The 11,000-nt window shown below is 34.9% G+C and overlaps 1 protein-coding gene across 5 annotated transcripts; it reads right to left on the reverse strand.

Moving 5' to 3' along the window:
* Nucleotides 1–692: 692 nt before the first annotated feature.
* On the reverse strand, nucleotides 693–10,652 carry MAG2 (RINT-1 / TIP-1 family). Of its 5 annotated transcripts, none has more exons than XM_088211172.1 (5): nucleotides 10,136–10,652; nucleotides 9,785–9,898; nucleotides 4,341–4,444; nucleotides 2,335–4,254; nucleotides 693–983 (listed from the first exon to the last, which is right to left on the reverse strand). In XM_088211172.1, the coding sequence occupies exons 1-4, from the start codon at nucleotides 10,428–10,430 to the stop codon at nucleotides 2,338–2,340; spliced, it is 2,430 nt and encodes an 809-aa protein (XP_088067298.1). In that variant the 5' UTR covers nucleotides 10,431–10,652; the 3' UTR covers nucleotides 693–983; nucleotides 2,335–2,337. The 5 variants fall into 5 exon arrangements, with proteins under 5 accessions (XP_088067298.1, XP_088067297.1, XP_088067299.1 ...); XM_088211171.1 differs by having other exon boundaries at nucleotides 693–1,018; XM_088211173.1 differs by lacking the exon at nucleotides 693–983 and having other exon boundaries at nucleotides 2,104–4,254; nucleotides 9,785–9,892.
* Between the last annotated feature and the right edge of the window lie 348 nt (nucleotides 10,653–11,000).

Raw genomic sequence — 11,000 nt, forward strand, 5'->3', positions numbered from 1 at the left:
AATCTAATTATTTATATATATTTTTTATAACTTAAAAATTAACTCATGTCAAATTTTCAAGATCGAATATTACAGAATTAACTAATCACTTGCCTTCTGTCATTATCTAAGAGTGGTAGAAAAACTTGTCACCTAATAAACCTAGACCAACTAGCTTAAATGTTTTTTAAACTAAAGTTGTGCCCAAGTGAGCCAGTTCAAGTTGAATTTTACTATGTTGGCACAAGTCAAGTTCAGGTTTGAAGGTAAAGAAATTCATTCAAACTTATACCCGGTTATGTATATATTTAATGTTAAAATATTTTAACTTTAATTATAAATTATAAAATATGTACATAAAAGATTATATATATATTAAGTATTTTTAATTTTACTTTAGTTTATTTTATTTTATTTTATTTTACTTTTTAATTATAATTATTTATATATTGGATAGATTATAGAACTAACTTCATTTATACTCAGAAATTAATTTTCTAATGGTAATACAGTTATATTTTTACTAATATAAATACATATTTTTTTATCACAAAATATTAATACATATTCAATATATGTATTCGCATTCCTAGTCAGTAAATTAGGATTAAAATTTGAATGAGATACATAAGTGAGTGTATGTGTGTGTGTGTGTGTGTGTGTGTGTTTGCTTTTGAATGATAAATGATAAACTAAAACTTAAGCCGCAAACCAAAAGAAGATGATTCTTCATTTGATATCTGATCACTCGGTATACAAAGACAAAGATATATAGCTGAAACGAAGAAATATTTAGACTCCAAAAGTCCAAACCTTTTGTAAGAAAACTAGAAATGAAAAAGAAAAGAAGTTACATATATATATATATATATATAGTTTATATATATTATTGTTGCAGAAGGGCTATAAGAGTGTCGACATGAAGAGCAATAGGATTGGCATCCAGCAGCCGAGACAGCCTTTCACTTAGATCATCAATCTCCCTTTGTAGCCTCCTAATGTAACTGCATGTTTCCTTCACAACTTCAGATGTTGCCACCTACATATACACACACACACACACACACACATATAAATATATATATATATATATATATATATTAACACCAAAAAAAAAAAAAAAACTTTCTACAATTAGAAATAATAATAATAAACAAAATCACCCACACACACACACACAAATATATATATATACCATTGAATTTGGGATATGATCAAGTTGGGACAGCAAAGCTTGTAACTTTGAAACAAAATCATTCATTTCAAATTCTTCATTCATTGTTGATTTTCTTGTCAACGGGTGGAATTTGGAACTGGGAAGCTAGAGAAGTTTATTATATTTATGGAGTTTTTGAATAATAATAATTTAAGAGTTGATTGATAAAACACAAGTGTGTGTGTGTATATATATATATATATATATGTGTGTGTGTGTGTGTGTGTGTTAAATGGGTCCCATTTGTCCCACATTTGCATGCTGAATGGACCCACAACCAATCAAGTAATTAGATTCTTAAAAATCAAAATATGAGATTACCATTTTATTTGCAGATGGGATGTTTACATTCTACCAAAACCAGGTCTTGTCCTTTATTTCTCTTACATTCACACCCATATCACTAAAATCTTAAAATTCGCTCATTAAGATTTGTTTAATCATTACTAATTAGATATTAAATATATTTTTGCTTCTTAAAGTACGGTGTTTGGATGCTGCTTAAGAAGATAATCTTTTGCTAACATGGGCAAAATCTTTAATTCATTGTTTCTTGACATGTCAAAACTAATTTCTTATTTTAAAAAAAAAAAAAAAAATTAAAATTTATAAATTTCATAATTAAATGATATTTATATAATAATAGTAATACAACATCTATGATTTTTTAATTCATCTTCAAAGTGTGTTCTTATATATCATATGGGATTTGAAACTGAGAAATGGACATGGACGCATCATCCCTGTTTTCCAACTGATACAAACAATTCAACCTCAAAAATGTACGAACAAACAGAGTCCTTTAAACACAGAGGCCATTTTTGTGGCTAATTAATCACCCATACACCAAACAGGCTTCAATTAATCTCTTTCTCCCAAATTTCATTTACAGTGAACGACTCTCAAAATGAATAACAATAAATTTCCATCATTCATTATTGTAGTTTTCTTTTAAAAAAAAAATAATAATAAATGGGTCACAGTCAAGAATAGTTGAGTCATTTTACAAGCCCTATCATCAATTTATCATTTACCCAGTACAATTTAAAAACGTCAGGTAAAATATTAGCTAACCTCACTTTTTTATGTCCAGATCCTGCTGCGCCTTCTTAGAACAGCATGAGAGAATGGAAAATTACCTTTCACGAGTTGAATACTCGGCTCTTCACAATCTTTTCGGCCTCTGCTACTGCCAAATGTCTAATTCCGTTATTCTTCAACCACTTTTCCCCTCCTGCAATGCTATCTTTAAGTTCCTTCTCCCCCATTTTCAACAGCTTCAAGCTCCCACTAATTCGAGGAAAAAAACCCTCTGGTCTCAAGCACCAAACCCCAAAAACCCCAAACAGAACCTCCACGTCACTACTAAATCTCTCAACACCACCATCAGAGAACTTTGCATTGCTCATAAGGACACCATTAAATAATAACCGATCCACACTAGCTGCCAAACTTCTCCAAACGGCAACAAAATCCATCCTATTCAAATTTCCTTCAATTATCGACATTTTCCCTTGCATGTAATCCAAAGCCGCAGCTAGGGTCTTTGATACTGTCCATGTGTCTTCACTCTTTTCCTGCCACTTCTTCCTGTTCTTCATATAATCCCGAGATCGGGCATCAAATCCCCTCAAAACAACAATTGATAACTTATCAACCCACTCTGCTCTGAATTTCTCCAGCTTCCCTATCTCCTCATTGAAAATACAATTACTAGATCCTTCAAGCAGACCCTCGCTACCAATGCTCTCGCTAACTGGTATTCCCAACTGGTCATTCTGATGAAGTCCCATCTCCAGCAAAAAGACATCCTCACACCATTCTTTTAAAAGAGATTCAAAATAGCAAGCAGAATTAACGCAGTTTACAACTTTGATTAAAGCATCATCATCCGTTAATGCAGTTAGTCCTTCAGCTTCTTGGCATCTGAGAATCAAACAATCCAAAAAATTTTGTATAATAGGTGCACCAGTTAATCTGAGAAATCTTGACCTCAAAGAAACTATAGGCAATGAACGGGATCGATCAATTACAGATGACAGACACCGAACAACAGCAGTTGAAACTGCAGGAATTTTGCAACCTTCAGGTCCAGACAAAACAACTTCCCCCTGAACTTTCACAGTCCAATTTCTCTCATCATTCATCTTAGGTTTTAGCTTCTTTAGCATGTCACCAACCTCTATTTCTGCCCATAAATCTACCCAATCAGGTCGATCACAGAATACGGATAGAGATGACACCTTCTGCAGGCTCACATCATCCTCAAGTGAAATCAATATTCCAGAATGAGATATCAGCAACTTCACTCGCTGATCAAATGATATCATCAAGTCAACAAGATGGAGCCATGAAATTCTAGCCTGTGATTCAGTGCCAGAGGCACTTTCTTCTTCCAGTTGACCAACATAAATAGGGAATACCTCTTTGGCCAAGTACATAGATAAGGAGTTTACCATTCCTGATATCCATTCTTCTCTGCAGCTATACCCTGGTAGCTTTGCTTCATCAACCAGGGGTTGCAATAATTCATCCATAGAATCAACATAATCTCTGGTTATCTTATAAACAAGGGCAAAAATGAATTCTGGTTTATCAACCCACTTTGAGAAATAACGTTGGGATACAACTGCTAGAGGACTAACAAGCTCTTCAATAGCCCAAAGTGGCTGGTGGAGAGCAACTTCCCGATTATGGCCCTCGAGCTGCCTAGATTTTCTTTGTCTCTGCAACTCCTGCAGACTGCATAAGGCAAGAAAGTTTTCACAATACTGCTGTTTCAGGTGCCCTTGCATTGTGAAGAGAGGATTTCTGACATCAGTTGATTTCCTTGCGTCTGGATCTGAGGAAGTCAAACTAGACACTGGTGGTGGCCACCCAAGGGAAGCAAGAAGGGCGCGGTGATCAGCAATGGCCTGCGGTCTTAATATGGCCAAAGCCCGATCTACTCTATGGTCAACTGCTGAAACAAGGCGTGCCCATTGAGGGCGCGCCTTTGTTACTCTAGTTAAAACAACTTCTGTCTGCTTAAGTGCTTCAATAGCATGCATGCGCATTTCCTGAAAAAAATAGTTTGACATGCACTGCGATGATCAGAAATCTATTCCTCCAGAAAAGTTAGTTCTCATAAACAAAGAGTGCTTACTTCTGAATTTTGTACAGAAGATTGTTTCTTTAGGTTTTTGTTCATAACAGAAGAGACAGCATCTTCGATGTCACCAATGGAAGAGTCAAGTTTTAGTGCCGTCTCTGAAGCATAAAAGGAAGCTTTTTGAGAGAAGAGCGTGAAAGAGTATAATAATCACACATCAGTACTAGCATGCAATAAGCCATAATGAGAGATCTGATTTTAGGAATCCTGTGGGAAAAATGTAATATATGTATGTCAACATAGATACAGAAAACAAAGAAGAGGACAGTACAGATATATGCTGATTTGGTCACTCAACAAGAATGGAATTTGACAGCAAGTTCATGTCATCATCCTATGTCGGACTAGGCCAATGAGGCCAGCAAGTTACCTTGGAAGCAAATACTGAAGAAGAAAGCCACTCCTTTTTTTTTTCGCTTTTTTGAAGTCGAGGGAGGCAGCTTAGGGTAAAACCATTGGAACTTGAAGATAAGTGGTAAAATTGGTTAATAGATATTATTTGTGCCAGGGGGAAAGGAGTCGCTTAATCATCTTTTGCTTTGATGGCCCGTGGCACATCTTTTATGAAATGCCTCCCTTGATCTTCTTAGTATTAAGTGGGTTATTAGAAGTATGATGGCTAATGAACTTCGGGCCTGGAATGGCGTCATGATTTTCTTTTGGATCATCAGCCCATGCCCTTGTTTTTTTGTCAAAAGAGAATTCTCTCCCTTTTTAGGAGGATCCTGGAGACATTATAGATATTTCGACTATGTTCTTTTGCAATTAGGAGCCAGCCCTTGGGTCCATGTTAATTAAAAGATCCTTTTCTTTTTTGTCTGAAGAGAAAAAAAAATAACATCATGAGATATTATAAAAGCATTTCTGTAAAATAGTAGTAAATCAATCAATTAAAACAAGGACAAGAAAGAAGGCCTAGTTAGTAAAGGGTCATCTCATGTCGTTGATGGTAAGGGTTGTATACACATCTTGGAAGGAACAAACAATTGGTAAATTAGCAGCCATGAAAGGAGGAAAGAAAATACTCACCCATGAATTCTTTTATAAGTAAACAATCTCCATAAGACTTGATAATTAGTATGGTTCTACAGTGCTATAAGAGAAAAATTCATGGGCATTAGCAGAACAGAGAGTAGAAAACCATTAGTTGCAAAAGTCATTGCAGAACATCATGTTCAATAGAGAATCATTTGGTTCATCATTTCACCATATTTGAGCTAACCCGTGACATGTTTTGAAGAAACAAAAAGATATATGATCGTGTCAAGACCTGACTTTGATATGTGATTCACAAGAATCTTATTTTTAACAAAAGAAATTAATTTGTAGAATTTATGGTAAAAATTGAGAAATAGAGGTATTTAAAAAACAAATAAAAATTATGGGGAACGATTTTGAAGTAAAGACATAGAAGAGACAAAAAAGGAAATTAGAAAAAGAAGGGAAGATTCTGGAAGAGAGAGAAATGGAGTTTAGGGAGGAAGGGAGAGGGAGGATTTGAGAGAGAAAGAGAATGCAGAGAGAAAGAGATGCGGCCAACAGAGAAAGGTTAGCCAATGAGAGAGAAAGAGAGAAATATGCAGAGAGAGAGAGAGAACAGCCGAGAGAGGAGAGAGAATGAGACCGAGAGTTTAGAGAGAGAAAGATAACAAACTGAGATTTTATATCCAAAGATTACATGTTTTCATTTTATTTCCAAAGATTACATGTTTTCTTTCATTTACAATTTACCATTTAAGTAAGTGAATCAATCATTGTCATGAAATTGGAAGCCACCGTTCATAAGAGTTGTTTCCCATCGGTCATGTCACACGGAGAGAAGAAGATGAAAAGTATCTCGGTTCAAAGGAGAAAGAAGAGACGCTTCAGAGGGAGTCGGCCGATTCACCGAATAAAGGAGAAGTTCAGTAAAATTGGTTTTTTTTATTTCTTGCGGCCGGTTTCACGTCCTTTTCCACGCACCCATCGTGATTCTATGCTTCCTTGCTTATTATTGAGTGTTTGCACCTAGTTCTCAACAATTCCCTCTCCTTGAGCATCAACGTTAAAATTCATCTTCCAAACATTTAGTGTCCAAGAATATATTTACTTACTATTTATTATAATTTTATATAGATATATTTTTACTATGCTACCGAAGGACTTTCTATGGATCTTCTACATGATCCTATTGCTTGTCATTCGAGGGTTGATTCTCTTCATTGTCTCCTTTTTCCTCACATGTCTCCACTATCATGACTATTTTTTCTCTCCACTAATACCCTGGAGAGTATTTTTCCTTGCATTTGTAGCGAAGATTATTCTTCCTCAATTATGTATGATTTAGACCCCTCAAAGATGCCGCATCTTGAAAATTTTGAATTTTGGAGAAATATTGAATTTTAGAGAAATTTTCAGCGATGGGAACTCTTCCTTTGGAAGAAGTTGTAGAGAGTGATTCAGCTTATTGTGACGGCTGATAGCATCTACTGTTTGTTCTTAATATAGAGTCGACTAAATGCTTGAGTCAAAGTGGGCGTCCTGTGCGTCCTCATTATCGGTCTAAGTTCATCCTTCAGATCACTTAGAAAACTGGAAATAAATTTGCTTCAGAAAGACTGGGGTTCTCTATTAATAACAAAGATCTCATTTATTTAATTTTTTTTGGATAATGGAGGACGGTGTCTTCTAGGATCAATTTATTAAACTCTTCCACAATGTTAAATTTTTCTAAGCTTCTAAATCTTTCACACAATTTCACCTCAAATATTTCTCCTTCAAACATATTAAGATCATTTGCTCACCCATGAAACTAAATTTCTGCCTTATCTCCAAGATACATTGAAACTATTTTCACTTTGTATCTTTTCAGATGTTGAAAACATGAAAATACTTGTTGCATCGTCTAATCCATGTTCTAGAACTTTTCCCATTAAAGATAAGAATTTCATTTTTCGAGGTAATTGCTTGATTACCATGCAGTCTGAACTGCCAACCCCTATTTCTTTTGTTTTAGGGTTTAGTAAAATTTCTTCTATCAATATTTAAACAAAGACAGAGGAACTTACCCTTGTGGCTATTTCACCTATCCAAGAGCTATCTTGCAAGAGTTCAGTGAATCTTCCCAATTGTTGGCCGAACATAGCCAATATTTGGTCCACAATAACTCGAGTTTGTTGTTGTGATTCATATATTTCGGATCTTAAACCTGAGAGCTTTTGGTCCATCTCACGCATTTTTTTCCTCTAAAATTGATATCTTTTAAGATATGGGCGTCATAACTTTACCCTTACTTTTTACAATATTTACAAAACTTGTAAGAATTTCATCATAATCAACCTACTCTGATATCAAGTTGTCATGACTTAACTCTGCTATATAATTCACCGGAACCTTAATTTTGGCAAAAGAAATTAATTTGTAGTATTTATGACAAAAATTGAGTAGAGATAATTTTGAAGAAAAAATTAAAATTATGAGGAAAGATTTTGGAAGTAAAGAAATAGAAGAGAAAGAAAAGGAAATTTGAGAAAGAAGGATAGATGAAGAGAGAGAAAAGAGGGATTTCGGGAGAGAAAGGGATGGTTAGAGATAGAAAGAGAATGTAAAGAGAGAAAGAGATGTGGCCGAGAGTGAGATGTTATCCAATGAGAGAGAAAGAAAGAGAAATACAGAGAACATCCAAGAGAGGGGTAGCTGAGACAAGAGAGAGAGTGAGACAGAGAGTTTAGAGAGAGAAAGATTGAGATTTTATTTTCAAAGATACATGTTTTCTTTCGTTTACAATCCACCAGTTAAATACATGAATCAATCGTTGCCATGAAACCGGAAGCCACTGTTCAAAAGGGTTATTTCCCGTCGGTCGCATCGCACGGAGTAAAGAAGATGAAAAATTGTTCCAATTCAAAGGAGGAAAAAGAAGCGGTTCAGATGGAGTCGGCTAGATTCACTGAATAAAGAAGCGGTTCAGCAAAACCAGTTTTTTGATTTCCTGCGGCCGGTTTCACAGTCTTCTCCATGCGCCGTCACAATTCTCTGCTTCCTTTCTTATTCTTAGGTTCTCAACAATGGCTATACAAGAAAAGATACGTTAGGTAGTATCATGGAGCGTTAAGCCTTTCCCTTTATTACACAATGGCTAAGAGAAAACTTATGACCCACAGTAGCATGATAATGCACCTGAATCCCTGAATTGAGTATCAAACATCATTAAGTTCCTTGACAGCTCAACTTAAAAAGCTTGCTACGAACACAAAATATGAATTTGCAAAGAAAAAAAAAGAACAAAACAAGGTATATAGCAGGAAGAGACCAAGCAACAGATGATGGTACTTCCGAAGCATCAGTCTCACTAAACTGCTCCAAATATCAAACTATGATTAAAGCCAGTTTGACTTAGCCAGGTACATTGACAATTGCCCTATGGCCCCAAATCATTAGCTTGCTTCAAAAATTCCAAACTTCATTGATTATTAAGGATAGTTCCCCACTGAATTCTGTCTTACTGATCTCATGCATCAATGCTTGCACTCAAAAATGTTCCCCCCATTTTACTGGTCCTCCCATCACACCCCTCACCTGTGAAAAATCCCTGTTTTTCTGGTTGCTTTAGCTAAAGATGAATGTCAGAAAATCTCCCCGAAGCAATATTGAATAAAATCATTCAGATGTTATCTGAAAGCAACTTTTTCCTTGAAATTGTTATTACATGAACATTTGGAAGCTGAAAACAAAATTGAAATCTCTGCCATGATTACAGTTTCCAAGGATCATCCTTTTATTATAACACATATGTATATCACAAACTTCATAGCTTAAGACTAATATATATATAGAGAACCAAAATGCTTGCTTGGTGGTTTATTTTCATTAAATGAATCTTCAGACAGAAAAAAAAAAACAATAAAGACAACATATCATACTATAGCAAAGAGCACAGAACTACGAAAAAAAAAATATGGAGGATACTCAAGTCCATATACTTAAGTTTAATAGAAAACACATGGGAAATGGAAAAAAGAAACAGTTACAATTAAAAGGCCAACTACTTTTCCATGTGAATTACTGATAAAACATAATGCAGCAATCACTCCTCATCAACAGATTAAAGAAACTTATTTCACATGTCCCAATAAAATGTTCAAAATTCCAACCTCTGGTTTTTCTCATTGCTTTTTGGTAACTCAAAGAAACCCCATTAAAACCAAGATTCTTTACAAATTCCAAATACAACATTAAGGGCCAAAAAACCACACAGATCAAAGTTCATGATGTCCAATACGCACCTCAAATCCTAACTATTCTAGTTCTTCCCGATTCATGTAGTAATTAAAGGAATTAAAAAGAAATTACCGTATGTTCATCTGATGGCATGTTAATTTCCTATACACTCTGTAACACATTCCATATTTCCAAGCAAGTGATAAAAAAAATTAAAAAAACGGGGAAACAAAACTAGCCTGCATATGACCGAACAGTCTCTACTCTGGCGACCTCCTTTGCCAGTGTCTGCAGCTCCTCCCCCACTGTCTGCTCCTTTTTCTCCACTCCCTCTTCTCTTCCTCTTCCTGCATCTACACAGAAAAATCGAAAAAAAAAATCCATACCAGATTATAAAAGAAGAAAATTTATATTAAAATCGATTATTTGAGGTAAAAGAAATGAATACTAGAAGTACCATAATTCACAAATACAATTCGAATTTAACCGTTTTCATACTAATCAAAAAGCAAGAAATTACCATGCAGATGACATTGGATCACGCATGAAATGTCAATGTATAGGTGTATTAATCAGAAAAGAAAATGAACCTGAGTGGGAGGTAGAAACGCAGGTTGAGGAAGAAAGATTGGCCAATCCACCATTGATATTGACGAAGAGACAATCGATGCGATCAGAGAAACTAACATAACTTGCAAGGATTGATTCGAGTCTGCGGTTGAGATCGATTAGGGCAAGATCCAAGTCGGAGCATTGAGTGCCTAACTCAGAGACGAGAGTCGATGCTCGGACAAGGTCTTGCTCAGCTTTGAGCTTATCGTCGAGGAATGAGAGGACCGCGGAAGAGAGACTCGAGGGTAGAGGGAGTGTTTGGATGGAGTTCATGGGGGAGGAGGGAAATTCGATTGTGGGTCGAGGGTATTTTAGGGTTTTTTCTTTCTCATAGACTCTAAAACGGAGCTGCTATTACTTGGTTGCTTCAATGGAGATCATAGTGAGTCAGACTCGGAGGAAAATCTGAGTCAGTTCTGAAGTTCGGTTTCGGAGACGATGGGCTATGTAGGTCAACCACTGAAATCCAGTCTCTTTACTGGGCTGAACTTTTGTGAATGAGAATGAGTTTTGATTTGAATTTTTGGAAGAACAAAATCACAAAAATTATTTTATCATTTTCTTATTAAAAAAATTTAGATTTCTGAAAAAAAAAAATGTATGGTTCGGTAGATTATTTTAAATTATTTTAGATATGTAAGAAAACTTTAAATAACTATAAGTTTAGATAAAATATTAATTTTAAAAAATAAATAGTTAAGTTTTATTAAAAATAAATAAAAAGTATATACTCAAACATTTTATATCTTATATTCTTATATATTCATAATCTTTAGAAAATATGAAAAAGCCCATCAAACATTAAAATTTCATTAGCTCCACAATACTCTGAAATTGCCATCT

Source organism: Carica papaya, chromosome 9 (assembly GCF_054855325.1).
Source record: "Carica papaya isolate Zhongbai chromosome 9, ASM5485532v1, whole genome shotgun sequence".
NCBI classification, from domain to species: Eukaryota; Viridiplantae; Streptophyta; class Magnoliopsida; order Brassicales; family Caricaceae; genus Carica; species Carica papaya.

Bases quoted from the DNA above. Each gene is read 5' to 3' on its own strand.
- MAG2 (XM_088211172.1), bottom strand. From the start codon at position 10,430: ATGAACTCCATCCAAACACTCCCTCTACCCTCGAGTCTCTCTTCCGCG. The intron at 4,445-9,784 runs GCTAGTTTTGTT...TTTATGCTTCAG, and splicing joins GACTGTTCGGTCATATGCAG to AGACGGCACTAAAACTTGAC. The intron at 4,255-4,340 runs GTAAGCACTCTT...TATTTTTTTCAG, and splicing joins CTTCTGTACAAAATTCAGAA to GAAATGCGCATGCATGCTAT.